We start from the raw sequence: 18,431 nt of genomic DNA, 5'->3' as shown, positions 1-18,431 counted from the left end.
TCTTCGACAAAGCAGGAAAAAACATGCAATGGAAAAAAGCCTCTTCAATAAATGGTGCTGGGGAAATTGGACAGCCACATGCAGAAGAATGAAACTCAACCATTCTCTAACACCATACACAAAGATAAACTCAAAATGGATGAAAGACCTCAATGTGAGACAGGAACCCATCAAAATCCTAGAGGAGAAAATAGGCAGTAACCTCTGACATTGGCCACAGCAACTTCTTTCAAGATACATCTCCAAAAGCTAGTGAAACAAAAGCAAAAATGAACTTTTGGGACTTAATCAAGATAAAAAGCTTCTGCACAGCAAAGGAAACAGTCAACAAAACAAAGGGGCAACCCACAGAATGGGAGAAGATATTTGCAAATGACACTGCAGATAAAGGGCTGGTATCCAAGATCTATAAAGAACTTCTCAAACTCAACACCCAAAAAAATTTGAAAGTTTTTTAAATGTTTGAAGAAATTCAAGAAAAAATTCACACATTTCATCACCTCATCAAAGTGACTTGTGGGGGCACCTGGGTAGCTCAGTCGGTTAAGCATCTGCCTTCAGCTCAGGTCATGATCCCGGGGTCCTGGGATCGAGCCATGCATCGGGTGCCCTGCTCAGTGGGGAGTCTGTTTCTCCCTTTCCCTCTGACCCTTCCCCTGCTTGTGCGCTCTCTCTCTCTCTCTCAAATGAATAAATAAAAAATCTTTAAAAGAAAAAGTGACTTGTGTTCTTTATTGTTTATATGTCCATTTGTATAACTTTTACAGTAAGAATCTTATTTATATTAAAAAGTTATTACAGGGGCGCCTGGGTGGCTCAGTTGGTTAAGCATCTGCCTTCGGCTCAGATCTTGATCCCAGGGTCCTGGGATCAAGCCCCACGTTGGGCTCCCTGCTCAGCGGGGAGCCTGCTTCTCCCTCTGCCTGCCGCTCCCCCTGCTTGTGCTCTCTCTCTCTGTCAAATAAATAAATAAAATCTTTTTTTTTTAAAGTTATTACACATATAGATTCTGATTATGATATGTCCTCTCAAGGCTCTTGCAGACCAATTTGAAGATAAGACTACATCTGTATTGGAACGTCTGAAGATTTTCTATTGCTGTCAAGTACCCCCTCACTGGGCCATTCAGGTATTTTTGTTGCTCTTTGTCATTGGGTATGGAAAATACTTTGCTTTTGAAAGATAAATACACTAGAAAAGGATGATTTTTCAGTTTATGTTGAAGTTTTCAAATATTTCAGTGGAAAGAATAAAAGTATCTAGCTGGGAATTGCCAATTACTTAAAAATGCTCTTTTGGTTAAAGTGATACTAAACTTTTAAAAAATTTTTAAGGGCGCCTGGGTGGCTCAGTTGGTTAAGCGACTGCCTTCGGCTCAGGTCATGATCCTGGAGTCCCTGGATCGAGTCCCGCATCGGGCTCCCTGCTCGGCAGGGAGCCTGCTTCTCCCTCTGACCCTCCCCACTCTCATGTGCTCTCTCTCTCATTCTCTGTCAAATAAATAAATAAAATCTTAAAAAAAAAAAATAAAACATTTTTAAAAGAATTTAAAACAAGATTAAATAGAATCCTTGAAATTAAGTAATGGGAGAACCACAGAAGCTTTCATTTTCAAAATAACTTTATATTTAAAAGCCCATTAGGACCTTCTGCTCGAGAATGAGCCTTTTAACCAAGTTGTTTACAAGAACAACTTAAAGCAGTTGTTTCTTGCTCTATATGGTGAGATACCCTTGACTACTTTTCTTTTTCTGAGATATAAGAATACCTAGTGTAGCTCCTAAAGCTCCATTTTGGGATAGAGATTCAAGCCCCTGTGTTATGGGTGTGGTTCCCCTATTTTGTAAAATTTTTAGCACTGAAGGCAACTTAGACACCTGGTCCAGTTTCTTAATATTACAGAGAAGAAAACTGAGCCCAGGGCAATTAACTACATTTTACCGATGTTGATCACACAGCTGTCATGAAGTAGGTCTCTGGTTTCCCAATTTTTAGTCTAGTTTCCCTCCTTTCCTTATCTCTTCATTGGGTTGTTATTATGCCAGCTAATAACAACCAGCTTTTACTGCATACTTATTATGACGCATGCATTTTGTTCTGCATTTTGCACACATTATTTTATTGCAACAATTGTGTGAAATATCCCCATTTTATAAATGAGGAAGCTGTGGCACTGAGAAGTTAAGTAGAGTGAAATGGTGACAGGCAGAAATTTCTAGATGATTTCATAACTATTGTCATTTCAGCCAGCTTCCTGTCCTTTCTCTTTGGATTATGCACATAGGTAGTGATTTAGAATTATAAATGCCAGCCCACCATTCAATGACTCTGAATCCCCATGGTTAGATTTCTTCGAGTATGTCATATTTTTTTTTTTTTTTAAAGATTTCATTTATTTATTTGACAGAGACAGCGAGAGCAGGAACACAAGCAGGGGGAGTGGGAGAGGGAGAAGCAGGCTTCCTGCTGAGCAGGGAGTCCGATGTGGGACTCGATCCCAGGACTCCGGGATCATGACCTGAGCCGAAGGCAGCCGCCTAACGACTGAGCCACCCAGGCGCCCTCTTCGAGTATGTCATATTCTTAAGCACAGAGTAAAGTAGGGGATTTATTACACATTGGAATTCACTTTATTGAAGGAGTCTCAATATAACAGGCAAATAAAAAGCTTTATTATATTATCTCAAAAGGAGTACCTTCTTTATCAAGAAGGTGTTAATAGCTGGAACTTTTTGATATGTTTTTGACCCTGATCTATGAAATTAAGTGCCTTGTCCTGTGTGGTTTGTGGTGGATAAACGTCTCAGATTCTGAGCTATTATTATGACAAAACATGTATGTTGAGGGTGTAGCTTTCAGTCTATTTCTGAACAGAAGCATTAGGAAAATTAAATACTATTCAAATAGAATTTAGGCAAAATGTTTATTTTATCTGTTTAGGAAGCTGTGGATTTTAGGATCTTTAGGCGGTTAGATAAACATCCTCTTTAACAAATCATTTTTTTCTTTCATTATAGGGAATGACCATATCTTTATGTATTATTTTTAAAGATCAAAAAGTAGTAGCGTAGTTTATTGTAAAAAGAGAATCAGTCTTTCGCTTCTAGCTAGCCCTACCATCTTAGATGCCATATCTATTAAATGAAAAGATTAAGCTGCTTACCGTGTGGGGCGCCTGGGTGGCTCAGTCGTTAAGCTTCTGCCTTCGGCTCGGGTCATGATCCCAAGGTCCTGGGATCGAGCCCCACGTTGGGCTCCCTGCTCAGCGGGAATCCTGCTTCTCCCTCTCCTGCTCCCCCTGCTTGTGTTCCTGCTCTCGCTATCTCTGTCTCTGTCAAATAAATAAAAAAATCTTAAAAAAAAAAATAAATAAAAATAAACTGTTTACCGTGTGAGCACTAAGATTTATTTCAGCTCCCATATGCTATGTTTAGTTTTTTAAAATGTCCAAATATCTTAAAATAGCCAAATTCCCCCAGATTCATGGCATATAGAAGAATTAGATCATTCCCTGTATTTATTTTTTTTAAATATATTAGCTTATAACTTTCAGGTATATCTCATTTTACTTTCTAATTCTGTCAATGTAGATTTTTCATATCCATTGACTTCTTAACTCTTAAATATGTATTGAATTTTGAAAGAGCAGTAAAATTATATTTAAAACAACACAGTTCTCCACTAATATGAAACCATGCATTATATAAGAACTTCACCTACTTTTTTTTTTTAAAGTAAATTCTTCACCCATTGTGGGGCTTGAACTCATGGCCCTGAGATCAAGAGTCACATGCTCTACTGACTGAACCAGCCAAGCGCCCTGAACCTCACTTTTTAAAACTTTCTAGTATTTTTTCTATTCCTGCAGGATGGACCACTTATAAACCACAATATATTTATTTTTTGATATGTTTAACTTTGAATAACCTTACCACAATTTGCCTCCTTTTTTATCTGCCAAGGCTGGGAAATAAAGTAGTTAAGTCTTTTAGAACCTAAATAAATCTAAGTAGATCTGAGTTAGAAAGACCCAGAGATGCTTTCATGAATAAAGTACACAAGTGCTAATGTATAGATTTCTGTCATTTATGTCAACTGCTTGGAATTTTTATTATTTGTTTATTTGAGTTCAATTTCATTTTTTCCCAGTTTGAGGTATAACTGACACATAACATTGTATTAGTTTTATGTGTATAACATAATGATTTAATATAGCTATATATTATAAAATGGTCACCACAGTGAGTTTAGTTAATATCTATCTCCTCACATAATTACAGATTTTTTTCTTGTGATGAGAAATTTAAGATCTATTTTCTTAGCATCTTTCAAATATATAATACAGTATTATTAACTGTAGCCAGCATGCTGTACGTTATATCCTCAGAACTTACTTAGAACTGGAAGTTTGTATTTTTTGACCACCTTCATCCATTTCTCTCACCACCACCCCTCAACCTCTGGCAGCCACCAGTCTGTTCTGTTTCTATGAATCTGACTTTTTCAGATTTCTCATGTGAGTCAGATTGTACTGTATTTGTTTTTCTCTGTCTGATTTATTTCACTTAGCATAATGCCCACCAGGTCGACCTCATCTGTGTTGTCACACATGCTAAGCTTTCATTCTTTTTTATGGCTGAATAAGATTCCAGTGTGTGTGTGTGTGTGTGTGTGTGTGTGTTGGGTGTACACACACACTACAATTTCTTTATCCATTCATCCCTTGATGGACACTTAGGCTGCTCCCGTGTCTCAGTTATTGTAAATAATGCTATAATGAACACGGGGGTAGAGATATTTTTTCAAGTGAATATTTTCATTTCTTTGAATAAATGCCCAGAAGTGGGAAAGCTGGATCGCTTAGTAGCTCTATTTTTAATTTTTTGAGGAGCCTTCAGACTGTTTTCCATGGTGGCTGCACCAGTTGACATTGGCGCCCACAGTGCACAAGGGTTCCCTTTTCTCCACATCCCCGCCAACACTTTTCTTTTTGATACCAGGCATTCTAACTAGAGTTTTTCAAGTTGATTTATTGGATCTCAGCTTTACAAATCAGAGATGGTCACAGAATCTCTAGGTAAGAAAGAAATGCTGATTTTGCTTTTAAGTTCTTCTGGGTTCTTAGGAAAAAATTGATATATTGAGTGTTTTGAAAAGTTCCTATATTATAGTTTTTTAATTCCTTGCCATCTATAAAGAAACTTGCTAAAGTAAAGGTAAGTATTGAATCATTGCAAATTTCTAATTAGTTGAGGTCAAACTGTAGAAATGATGTATTTATTACAGTAAGCAGACCCTTAAAATGGCAGGTTAGCGCACCCACAAGTGAAACAGGAATCTCTTTACATAAAGAAATGTTCATTATTTTAACTTGACTCTTTTAGCGCCAACTTGCACGTTTTCTCTTTGAGCTGGGATGCACGAGTTCAGCCCTTCAGATATTTGAGAAGCTAGAAATGTGGGAAGATGTTGTCATTTGTTACGAGAGAGCTGGGCAGCATGGGAAGGTATGTAATAGGAATATTCCGAGTACTGATGAGAGCCTTCTGTTTGGGGGCATCTTTCTCGCTTGCTTTGTTTTTCTAAGCCCACTTTTGCTAGTAGTTCATTTATGTTCTCTTTTTCACTTTTTCCACCAGAAATCTTTTTAATGTTTTCTCTGATTTTTGTTGGGGCAAATAATTTACTGTGTATACGTGTATGTGTATATGTAAAAGAGAAAAGCAGGCCAAAACTGATACGATGTATGATGTTTAGGAATGAATAATGGAAGTGTTAAAGACTCTGTATTTTGATCTCTTTCCTTTGCTAACTCTCCTCCTGAGGACAACTTCAAAGTGAAATATTACGAATTATTTTAAGCCTCAGTGGGTTGCCTGATGATCAGAGTTTGTGGGGCCGAAGGGAGGTTACCTGGGTGGGAGTGCAGCTGGCTGGGCCTGTAGAAGGAAACCTAAAGGGTGTGGCCCCCCCACCCTCCTTAGGGCAGAGGAGTTGTCAAGTGTGTGATACACTTAATCCCACCTTTAAATTGGCTCAAGAGGAACGATGTTGCAGTATTTATATGTTATTAATTTGTTGTTTTTTTCCCCCTCATAAATGAACAGAATTTTTAAAGAATAAGCAGTTCTGCATTGTGAGCATCTGTTGAAACTGACACCTTGAAGTCATATGTTAATTTTGGATTAAATTTTGAAATGACTAAATTCTATCATAAGTATAGTACACAGAGTAGAACCCACGCACTGGCTCGTTTATTTCTAAGTCAACTTTTTGCCATCACCCTAAAAAAAAAAAAAAAGAAGTAGTGGTACAAATACATGTGTGTCTGTTTCTTTTTTTTATTTATTTTTTGAAGATTTTATTTATTTATTTGACAGAGAGAGACACAGCGAGAGAGGGAACACAAGCAGGGGGAGTGGGGGAGGGAGAAGCAGGCTTCCCGCAGAGCAGGGAGCCCGACGCGGGGCTCGATCCCAGGACCCTGGGGCCATGATCTGAGCCGAAGGCAGATGCTTTAACGACTGAGCCACCCAGGAGCCCCCATGTGTGTTTGTTTCTTTCTTTTAAGATTTTATTTATTTATTTGACAGAGAAAGACAGTGAGAGAGGGAACACAAGCAGGGGGAGCAGGAGAGGAAGAAGCAGGCTCCCCGCTGAGCAGGGAGCCCGACACGGGACTTGATCCCAGGACCCTGGGATCATGACCTGAGCCGAAGGCAGACGCTTAATGACTGAGCCACCCAGGCGCCCCCATGTGTGTCTGTTTCTTAAATACCTTCCTAAGTATGTCTTATTTTAGACCAGTAGTAAAAGTTAGATTCCTTTCACTCATCACTAACGGCGGTGAAGGTTTGCATTGTATTAGCGCAAGGAGAAACCAGCATGGGAATAAAATTTTACTGTAGAAGATTATAGAATTTTAATATTTTCATCCCGGGAAAGAACTCCATCATCATCTGTTCCAGTTCCCTCCGTTTCAAAATAAGGAAAGGAGTCTCTAGTGATTTGCCTCAGGTCACAAAGCCGGTTATTGATTATTAGCTTGAGAGGCCACATGGCCCAGTGGTTCAAAGCAGAGCCTCTCGGCCCAGGCTGTACGAGTTCAGCTGCTAGCCTTGCCACGTGCTAGCTTCGTGGTACTGGGCAAGTTACGTGGGCCCGCTGCCTCTCCCCATGACTCATTTTCCTCATCTGCAGGCACTTAATCTGCCTCTGTACAGGTTTTCATGGCGTAACGTCTGAGTAGGTACAATGTCCTCTCCTCACAGAGCTGCGCGAGTTGTGATTCTGAGACACCTTTTTTCACTCTGCATTTGGAATGTGTCTGACACTTGGTATCTTCCAGTTGCTGGCTGTCCGGTGGCCGTGTGGGTAGGTTGTCGTCGCCTGTGCCTCTCCACACTTAGTCACAGTTACAGTTAGCGTCATCGTTTCAATAGAGTTCTGTACCTGGTGTCACTGCGACATATGGTGGATTTAATTGCCATTTAGAATATCTTCAAGAAAGATTTTGTTATGATTTGGCATTGAAACAAAAAAGTCATTGAACGCACAGAAAAGACTGAAACAAAGTAGAGAGATGTAAATTTGGTATTCGTGAAAGTAAACATTTGCCTTTAGAGAAATCATCACAATTTCATTTACTTTTCTTCAAAAATAACAACCAAGTGCTTTATGGGAGCCAAGAAAGGAGGGCACCCCTAAGTAGATGAAGCTGTGTTTTGTAGAGAGATGTATATATTTAAAAAAAAGATTGCCATTTAAAATGGCAAGCAATGTATTGAAGGCAGGAAAAATTGCCAAATTTTTCTGAATAGATTTTAAAAATATCAAAGCAACGAAAGGCTGATGTGATTCATTCAAGGCATTATGTCATTTAATTGAAAGCATTTTTTCTTTATTAGTTAAGAGTTAGTCTTATGATTGATAGTGTCCCAAATTTGATGAAATAGAGTATTATGTTTCTTTGAGGACTTAAATATTTTTTTAGTGTCTGTAGGCCTGGCACTAAAGCAGGATTCAGCTGTTTAACAAAGGAATAAATGGGTGAATGAGTATCTTGATTCCCAGTCTAATGTATTTCCCATTGTGTCATTCTTCACTATGCTAGTCCTTTACGCTGGTCACTAAATAAATGAACTCTATATAAAATTACAGTAGTTTTGGAAATAGTGATTTTTGAAATGATTAAGTTGTTGCTTCCCAAGCTCCCCAAGCGTGTTTTAAAATACTAAATTTATGTAATTATTTTTAGAAAGTATGAAAAGCAGAGACTTTCTCTAATTGCAGAAGAAAAAAATAAGGAATTGATCCCTTTCAAAGAACAGATTTGACTCTGTTCTCTAAAGTAGTTGTAGTATTAATGTTTTTTTAATTGGCACATGACCTTGTAAGCATTGTCTCATGATAATGATAAATTCCCATGTTTCTAATTATTCTAGAAAATGTACGTATCTTAATTTTTAGGAATGTGTAGTCATTTACTTTGTCTTAAAGCCTTTTGTGAGTTTCAGCCCAACATCCCCCCAATTTTTTATTTTAAAGGTTGATTTAGCATTTCGTTTGTCACATAAAAGACTTCCCTTACCTGTTATTCTTATGCTATATTTGCAGATCAGTTTAACCATAGACCCTAAAAAGTTTTGCTTCAAGCTGGAAGCAAATGTTTTATTTCTAAAACAGCTGAGATTTTTTTAGTATTTGGTCATGTGCCAGTAGTTGTCACCACATTTGATTTAACTAGAAGTTTATGAAATTTTAATCCCCGCATTTAGTGCTTAATGGCATAATTTATTTTTAAAAGGCAAATTCGAGAAAGTATCTAATTCTAATTATTATGTTCTGGTGCTTGCACCGTATTATTGTAGGGTCTCAGACTTTCTAATGTAGACACTACTTACAGAAATTCTCATTATTTAATGACCATTGGCAAAATAGCTTAGATTAATTTTGCTTGATGTTGTGATCAGAACTGGTTCTCATCTGTTAGCATGTAGTTTTTTAAAGTTATCTGGCACACTTCTAGCAGTTTCCCCAAGCCTATGAACAAATTCTTATTTTGGTGCACAAATTTGGTCCCTAAATGAAAGACAAAGATTGAGCTGGTATAAACTGCCTGCGGGAGGTAGGCGTAAAGGGAGTGGAATGGTAAGGGTTAACGACCTCTCTTTTCTTCTCTTGTTCCTAGCAAACAAGGCTTACCTGAAATTACATAGCCTTATCTTTTATTTTGCTATGTTTGCAGATCATTGTAGCCAAAAGCTCTTAAGAAGTTCTCCTTTAAGTTACAAGTAAATGTTTTATTTCTGAAACAGTTGAGATTCTTTTAGCAGTTGGTTTGGGTTTTGGGGGGATGGAGGGAAGGTTTCTTTTCTTTTTTTAAAAGATTTATTTATTTATTTTAGAGAGAGCGAGAGCATGTGAGCCGAGGGGAGAGGAGGAGAGGGAGAGAGAGAATCCTTGCTGAGCAGGGAGCCTGATTCGGTGCTCAGTCCCAGGACCCTGAGATCATGCCTTGAGCTGAAACTGCAAGTCAGATGCTCAAACGACTGAGCCACCTAGGCACTCCGGGGAAGGTTTCTTTTAAAATAGTTTCTTTAGGGGTGCCTGGGTGGCTCAGTTGTTAAGCGTCTTCCTTTGGCTCAGGTCATGATCCAAGAGTCCTGGGATCGAGCCCCACATCGGGCTCCCTGCTCCACGGGAAGCCTGCTTCTCCCTCTCCGACTCCCCCTGCTTGTGTTCCCTCTCTCGCTGTGTCTCTCTCTGTCAAAATAAATAAATAAAATCTTTAAAAATAAATAAATAAAATAGTTTTTTTATATGATGTAAAAGATTTCCCAAACTCTTTTCCCACATTGCAGTCAGAGTGATCTTCCTGAAAAATAAATCTGATCGGGTCATTCCCACTCTTCAGTAACTCCCTTCGTCTCCAGGATTAAGCTCTTTAGCATGGATGGTTTATAGACCACTTCATGATCTGACTCCTGCTCACATTGCTAACTGCATTATCCCCCTACTCTTTTATCTCTGCTTCATCCCCCTTTGTACTTGCTCATTGAGGCTGTGCTCAAAGTTCCACCAGATTGAAACTACTTGTAATTTCTTGACTTTGCAGCATTGCTTCACCTCAGGACCTTTGTATGTGCTATTGTCTGTCTAGAACTTGTCCTCCTTCAGCTCACTCCTACTTATTCTTCAGGTTTTTCCTTGGCGATTACTTTCCACAGTGATCTTTCCCTGCTACCTCCCTCCCAGATTTGGGGTGTTTTCCTGTGCTCCTGTGGCACCCAAACTACTCTGATATCCCATTTGCTGGTTTACTTCACTTACTAGACTATAAGCCGTTTAAGAACACTTATGTCTATAGTATTTGCAGAGGTCTCCCCAACACCTAGCACAGGCTTGGCACATGGTAAGTCCTCAAAATATTTGCTAAATGAATGACCTATAGTCTTTCATCATGAGTAGTTAATGCACTGAAGCAGATCTCCAAGTAGGTACTCCCTTTGGACTTTATATGTGACGAAAGAAACTTCTTCAATTCCCGCCATGTATTCTCTCTCTAAAAACAAATTATGAGATCTCTCCCCTCCCATTTTAATCTTTTAATCTAATAATCTCTGTAATGTAACAACATACAAAGTATGAATTGTTTTTACCGCTTTACTGATTAGCCTTAGTAAGTGGCAGATTTTGGAATCTGAGCTTAGACCTTCCTTTTCTCTTAAACTCACACTCCTTTCTCCATACCCGCCTCTCACTGGGGCTGTTGTTAATCCCTGGGAAATTAGATGTCCAAGGGGCGCCTGGGTGCAAGTCTGTTGAGTGGCTGACTCTTTTTTTTTTTTTTTTTTTTTAAAGATTTTGTTTATTTATTTGAGAGAGAGAGAATGAGAGACAGAGAGCATGAGAGGGAGGAGGGTCAGAGGAAGAAGCAGACTCCCCGCCGAGCAGGGAGCCCGATGCGGGACTCGATCCCGGGACTCCAGGATCATGACCTGAGCCGAAGGCAGTCGCTTAACCAGCTGAGCCACCCAGGCGCCTGAGTGGCTGACTCTTGATTTCGGCTCAGGTCTTGATCTCAGGGTTGTTAGATTGAGCCCCACTTTGGGCTCCGCACCCAGCGCAGGGTCTGCTTGAGATTCTCTCTGCCTCCCCCTCTGCCCCTCCCTCTCGTGTTCTCTCTCTCTCTCAAATAAGTAGATAAATCTAAAAAAAAAAAAAAAAGAAAAAAGAAATTAGATGTTCAGTTTATAAGCCAAAACCTGTTGTTGTGCCCCCTTGAATGAGAAAAATAGGGAAAATATACTCTGTAACTTGGTAATGCAAATAGTAGATGAGCAGCTAATTGGATAACTAGGACTGTTTTTAATTATTCTGTTTTATCTTGGACCTGGAGTATTTATGCTGGCAAGGTCCCTTTGGAAAATCAAGCCAGAGCATGGTGTTGTCACACACATAAATGTAAAAAGCACTTAGTGAGCACTTGGCTCATAAGAGAGTGAATAGGACTAGGCACCACCACACAGAAGAAGTCTAGCTGGGGGCGACCTACTGGGGATGGATGAAGTGTTCTGCACTTTTCACCTCTCAGTTGCTGTTCATAGGACAAGAATTTAGACTAGGAGCAAACTGCCTTTCTGCTAGGAGAGGGGAGAGAGAATCATTTCTGCAGGCCTCAAAGATACTCGTTATAGTTAGTACCATATCTGGGTCTAGAGCTCATTTTCCCCCCTTCATTCTTTGCCAGGAGGGCTTCTTCTAGTTGCTGCTCTGCCAATTGATAATCCCTGTATACTGAGCAGATGTCACATCAGATGAAGGCCAGGCCATACTTGTCACTCATTCTAATTATTAATGCCTTTTGCTCATTCACAAAATCAAGGCATAAATCACAGCCAACAAGGGCACTTTGTTTTGATAATTGCTCTGGCTGGAGGATGAATAGTTTTCCTGAACTGTTTTATCTCCCTTTTCACCAGAGATTGAATTTCACTTTTACTCATATGGGGGCCATCAGTTGAATTTATCCAACATTTATAGAGTACCTACTGTGTGCTGGGCAATGGTATACCAAAGAGGAGTAAGAGACAGAACTTAACGTCCAAGGAGCTTATAGCCTCATAGTACAGATCCACACGAATAGAATATTTTAGTAAGATAGAGCAGGTGCTAAGATGGAATTATATACAGATTCCAAATTCTATCTGGCCATCATATTGCGAGCTAAATATTTCTCCCTCTGCTGTCCTTCTCTAAAGCAGTAGTCCACTCAGTTTGTATCTTGTCCAGACTTTTTTTCTGAGATCTCTAGGATCTCCTCCCATAATTCTCCACACTTTCATAAAAAAACTGATGATTGGTTGAAATTAGCTTATGTGGAAAAATTTAACTTTAACTTTGTAATAATCAGAAGTTTGCCCCTTTGACTTCACTTCCTCTAGTCCTCTCGACTCAGTTATATGATCACTTATTCAACAGTTGACAACAGCAGTTCTTCTGTGGGAGGAACTATACACAGTTGACCAATGTGATTATTTACAGAAAATTTTAATGTCCCTAGAAGCTGTTTCTGTTCACTTCTGTCTTTCTAGCAGTGAAACCTCAAGCATCTTACTTTCTAATTGAGTTTTCCAGTAAAGGGAGTTGAGAAAGAACACAAACATTAGTTCAGGGCTTACTGTGTGCCTGACAAAAAGCTAGGGACATTTCACATCTTGTTCTTGTAGGTGACAACAAATGAAGAACAAACTTTCAAGATATTAGTTAACTTTCTCGGAGTCATACATTTTGTCAGCAGAACTAGCATTTGAACTGCTTTTCTGACTAAAGGCACATAAGTGCTCGCAGGGATGCTGGGCAGGAAAAAGCGCAGTTGATGTCCACTGTAGGGTGGAAGTTTAATACTCTAAATCTGACATTGCAATAAGTATTTTGTTTGGCTTCTCTTAAAGAATCGAACAATGTGGGGGTGCCTGGGCAGCTAAGTTGGTTAAGCATCTGCCTTGGGCTCAGGTCGTGATCCCAGGGTCCTGGGATCAAGCCCCAAGTTGGTCTCCCTGATCGGCGGGGAGTCCGCTTCTCCCTCTGTCTCTCACTCGTGCTCTCTCTCTCTCAAATGAATAAATAAATATTAAAAAAAAAAAAGGAAACAAACAATGTGGAAACACGACTACCTGGCTGGAGTTCGGCAGTGGCTCCTTCTTTTATGGGCTCACTCCCCAGCCTGCTTCATTCATTCTCAATAATTGGCAAGAATCTCTGGGCGTTTGAGTGTGGGACCCTTCCTCTAAGCAGTGTGGGTTACCAATGCAGTTATCAGCAAGTGGATCATTAGTTCAGCCATAACTGTAGGTTCTACGTAAGCCTCTGCTGACGTCATTTTATTTTTATTTTTTTTATTTTTATTATTATTTTTTTAAAATATTTTATTTATTTATTTGACAGAGAGAGACACAGCGAGAGAGGGAACACAAGCGGGGGAGTGGGAGAGGGAGAAGCAGGCTTTCCGCTGAGCGGAGAGCCCGACGCGGGGCTCGATCCCAGGACCCTGGGATCATGACCTGAGCCGAAGGCAGACGCTTAACGACTGAGCCACCCAGGCGCCCCTGCTGACGTCATTTTAAACTGAGATTCGCTGTGTGTAATTATTGCCACAAAATTGTATTAAGAATAATAATTAGTTGTGGGGCACCTGGGTGGCTCAGATGGTTAAGCATCTGTCTTCGGCTCAGGTCATGATCCCAGGGTCTTGGGATCGAGTCCCGCATTGGGCTCCCTGCTCCTTGGGAGCCTGCTTCTCCCTCTGCCTCTGTCTTTCTGGCTCTCATGAATAAATAAATAAAATCTTTAAAAAAAAAAAGAATAATAATTAGTTGTTTGCAATTACAGAATAAAACAGATTGTTGTAACAGCCTAGATATGTATGTGTATCTGGGTAGAGGGATAATCTTTGGGGTTTGCAGCTGACAGGATTCTTGCAATCAACTCAGTTTAATTGTAGCCAGTTGCCCATTTAAGTATGCCTTTTTGTGTTTGGGAATGTAGTTTTATTCTTTTTTTTTCAAGTAGGCTCCATGTCCAGTGTGGAGTCCAGCATGGGGCCCGAACTCACAACCCTGAGACCAAGACCTGAGCAGAAATCAAGAGTCAGACACTTAACTGACTGAGCCACTCAGGCGCCCTGTTTTATCATTTTAATAGCTATTTACATGACAAATTTCTTGTATTCTATAAAAACGTGCATCTGTATTTTCCCATAGGGAAGTAGCAACCCATAGCCAGAAATACCAAACCTTTTGCATTCTGTGAAGATTTCTGGCCACCCACATTTTGATATTGCAAAAGGGATATTATAAGCCCTTGTGCTTTATTTATGTTCACTGGGCATATCTTTTATAGTCCTTTATTTGATAATAAATTACATAAATTGAGTGGCTAAGTGGAGGAGGGAGGAGCATATAGAGCATTTTGGAGAGAGTGAAGAAGAAGACTGAGGAATGCAGGGTGACTAATTGAAGAAAGGAAATATATTACCTACAAGCTTTGCCCTTGGGAAAGATCATTCTGTTGGCAGGATGAAGAGGTATAAGATCTCAAGGAGAAAGAACTCACTTACCTAACAAAAAAATATGGGATAGGAATTTGAGGAAAGAAGAGGCCAGTACAGACCAAACAAGATCACTGCTCTTGTGTTTCTTAACTTCTTCAGGAAGCTGCCCCATTCTGGCTCTGCAGACCCATGTTCTGGTGAAAAAAAAACCCAGAATCAATATTGTTTGGTAACAAGAGGTTGCATACCACCCACTCTCTATGTTCCTTATTCTTGTAAGAGTGTAGATAGATATGAGTTGGTGAAAGAAGTATTTGAAATCCTCAGTACCTTAGCATTTCCAAATGTGAAGGTTTTCCTGATTATTCTTTAATCTTTCATTTGTTGTATTTGTCTTCTTTGCAAGGTTGCCAACACTAGGTCTGTGTTGTGTCTTTGGACTCTGGTGATCTTTGTGGTCTATATTACAGTGCAGTTAGAAGTAGAATAAATATTTGTAGAATGGTAGTTTTAGATCATGCAGGTGTTTAAAGGGTATGACTTGATGTTCTGAATCTTAGATCCTGTTTTTTGTAGAGGATACCTGTGGAGTATAGTACATCCTTATAATCCTTTTTATTTCTTTTTTTTTTAAAAGATTTTATTTATTTATCCATGAGAGACAGACAGACAGAGAGAGAGAGAGAAAGAGAGAGGGAGGCAGAGGGAGAAGCAGGCTCCCCAACGGGCAGGGAGCCCGATGCGGGACTCGATCCCAGGACCCTGGGATCATGACCTGAGCCGAAGGCAGATGCTTAACCATCTGAGCCACCCAGGCGCCCCAATCCTTTTTATTTCTATAAGGTTGGTAGTAATTTCTCATCTTTCATTTCTGATTTTAGTAATTTCAGTCCAAAGAACCAACTTTTGGTTTGTTTGTTTGTTTGTTTCTTTCTTTTTTTTTTAAAGATTTTATTTATTTATTTGAGAGAGAGAGAATGAGAGACAGAGAGCATGAGAGGGAAGAGGGCAGAGGGGGAAGCAGACCCCCCGCCGAGCAGGGAGCCCGATGTGGGACTCGATCCCGGGACTCCAGGATCATGACCTGAGCTGAAGGCAGTCGCTCAACCAACTGAGCCACCCAGGCACCCTGTTTCTTTATTTATTTACACTAATCTTTATTATTTCCTTCCTTCTGCTTCTTTGGGTTGGGTTTACTTTTTTTTTTTTTTCCTAGTTTCTTATGGTGAAAGATTAGATGATTGCTTCGAGATCTTTTTTCTTTTTCAGAATAGGGATTTACAGCTATAATTTCCCTCTAAACAGTTTTCACTGTATCCCATAACTTTTGGCATATCATGTTGTTTTCATTTATCTTGAAGTGTTTTAAATTTCGCAGTGATTTCTTTTTTGACCTGTTGGTTATTTAGGGCTGTGTTATTTAGTTTCCATGAATTTGTAAATTTCCTAAATATCTTTTTGTTACTGATTTCTAATTTCATCCCATCGTAGTTGGAGAACATACTAAGTATGACTTCAGTCCTTTCAAATTCCCAGTTACTTGTTTTACAGACTAACATGTAGAATATCCTGGAGAGTGTTCTATGTGTATTCTGCTGCTGTTGGGTGGAGTGTTCTTTAGATGTCTTTTAGGCTTAGTTGGTTTATAGCATTGTTCAAGTCTTCTATTTCTGTCTTCTGTATAGCTGTTCAATCTGTTATCCAAAGTTGGAAAGTGAAGTCTTCAAATATTATTGATGAATTGTGTATTTCTCCCTTTAGATATGTCAGTTTTTGCTTCATGTAATTTGGGGCTCTGTTGTTATACTTATAAATATGTCTTCTTGATGGATTGAATGTTTATCATTAAAATATCCTTTCTTTGTCCTACTAACAATTTTTGTCTTAAGGCAAATTTTGCCTAATATTTTTTTTTTTTTTAAGATTTTATTTATTTATTTGAGAGCAAGCAAGAGAGAAACAGCATGAGAGGGGAGAGGGTCAGAGGGAGAAGCAGGCTCCCCGCCGAGCCGGGAGCCCGATGTGGGACTCGATCCCAGAACCCTGGGATCATGACCTGAGCTGAAGGCAGTCGCCCAACCAACTGAGCCACCCAGGCGCCCAAATTTTGCCTAATATTAATAAAGCCACTCCAGCTCTCTTTTGGTTACTGTGTACATGATGTTCCTTCCTTCCTCCCTTCCTCCCTTTCTCTCTTTCTTTCTTCTTTTTATTTTCAGCCTTTTTGTGTGTCTGAATCTAAAATCTGTCTCTTGTAGACAGCATTTAGTCAGATAATTTTTTTTATCCTTTCTGCCAATCTCTGCCTTTGATTGTTGTACTGAATCCTTTTACATTTAATTTAATTACTGATAATGTAGTATGTTGTTAGTCATTTTGTTATTTTCTATATGTTTTATGTCTTTTCTCTTTCCCTATTACAATCTGCCTTCTTTTTGGCTAAATGGATATTTTCTACTGTGTCATTTTAATTCCCTTGTCATTTTCACTTTTTTTTTTTTTTAAAGATTTTATTTATTTGACAGAGAGAGACACAGCGAGAGAGGGAACACAAGCAAGGGGAGTGGGAGAGGGGCAAGCAGGCTTCCCGCCGAGCAGGGAGCTGGATGCAGGGCTCGATCCCAGGACTCTGGGATCATGACCTGAGCTGAAGGCAGACGCTTAATGACTGAGCCACCCAGGCACGCCCCCCCCTTTTTTTTTTTAGATTTTATTTTTAAGTAATCTCTACATCCAGTGTGGGGCTTGAACTCACAACCCCAAGGTCAAGGCATGCTCTACTGACTGAGCTAGCCAGGCACCACTATTTTTTTTTTTTTTTTTGAGTTATTTCCTTAGTCCTTGTACTAGGGATCATTTAAAATAGTATGTTTTAAGTGCCTATTAAGCCCATCATCTGGGAATCTTCAGTGAGTTTCTAGTGATCACTCTTTTATTTTTTTCTTATATAATGGCCATACTTTCTTGCTTCTTTGCATATTTTTATAAATTGTTGAAAATTGGACATTTTAAATAATGTGACAACCCTGGAAATCAGGTTGTTATTGCTGTTTGTGATTTTTTTGTTTGTTTGTTTATTGATATTTCTTGATAATTCTGTAAAATCTATATTCTTTGTCCTGTGCAGCCACTGAAGTCTCAGGGTGGTTAGCTTAATGGTCACCTAATGATTGGACATAAAATTCCTTGAATGCCTGAATCAACAAGTCTCCCAGTCTTTGCTGATGGGCTGTGTGTGTGTGTGTGTGTGTGTGTGTATGTATGTGGGAGCATGCTTCCAACACTGAGGCAAGCAGTTAACAGCCCTGTCTTAGCTTTCACTGACTGCTGGTGCAAAGCTTCGAGGTCAGCCTGAGGTGAGAGCTTAGGGCCTTCTCGGGTCTCTTCTGAGCATGTGCAGCACCCTACACATGCATGGCGTTCTGGATTCCCATGAATACGTTGGAGCCTTTCAAAGCCCTTATGTATATCTCCCTCCCTTTTTTCACTTTTAAGTTTTTGGTTAGCCTATTGTTTGTCCCACATGTTATTTACTACTTCAGACAGCTGCAAAATTAGCCACTTGTAATTGTTTTTGACAAAGGCTTTTCACTGGGCAAACTCAGAGGTAGGTTCAATACAGACAGCCTTGCAAGGGGATTCTTCCAGGAAACCACCAGCCAGGTCAGATAATGACAGTTTTTTTGAAATGAGACTTTAGAGGACCTCTAAACCCACTCTGTTCCTTCTGGTGGCTGCCAGGCTGCTAATCACCATGATTGCCTGCTGTTGGTTTTCTTTTTTTTTTTTTTTTTTAAGATTTTATTTATTTATTTGACCCAGAGAGAGCACAAGTAGGCAGAGTGGCAGGCAGAGGGAGAGGGAGAAGCAGGCTCTC

At 39.6% G+C, this 18,431-nt stretch overlaps 1 protein-coding gene across 4 annotated transcripts in view; it reads left to right on the top strand.

Moving 5' to 3' along the window:
* TTC27 (tetratricopeptide repeat domain 27) overlaps positions 1 to 18,431 on the top strand; it is a 156,000-nt gene that overhangs the window by 83,314 nt on the left and 54,255 nt on the right. For all 4 annotated transcript variants that reach the window (XM_081796958.1, XM_081796960.1, XM_081796957.1 and 1 more), the window contains 2 exons: positions 1,034 to 1,129; positions 5,385 to 5,507. In XM_081796958.1, coding sequence (XP_081653084.1) covers positions 1,034 to 1,129; positions 5,385 to 5,507 — 219 coding nt within the window. The remainder of the gene's footprint in view (positions 1 to 1,033; positions 1,130 to 5,384; positions 5,508 to 18,431) is intronic.

The sequence above is a fragment of the Leptonychotes weddellii genome, chromosome 10 (genome assembly GCF_054177405.1).
Source record: "Leptonychotes weddellii isolate Sample4059 chromosome 10, ASM5417740v2, whole genome shotgun sequence".
NCBI classification, from domain to species: Eukaryota; Metazoa; Chordata; class Mammalia; order Carnivora; family Phocidae; genus Leptonychotes; species Leptonychotes weddellii.
Note: the sequence above shows the minus strand (reverse complement) of the source record. Positions and strands in the feature narration are given on the sequence as shown.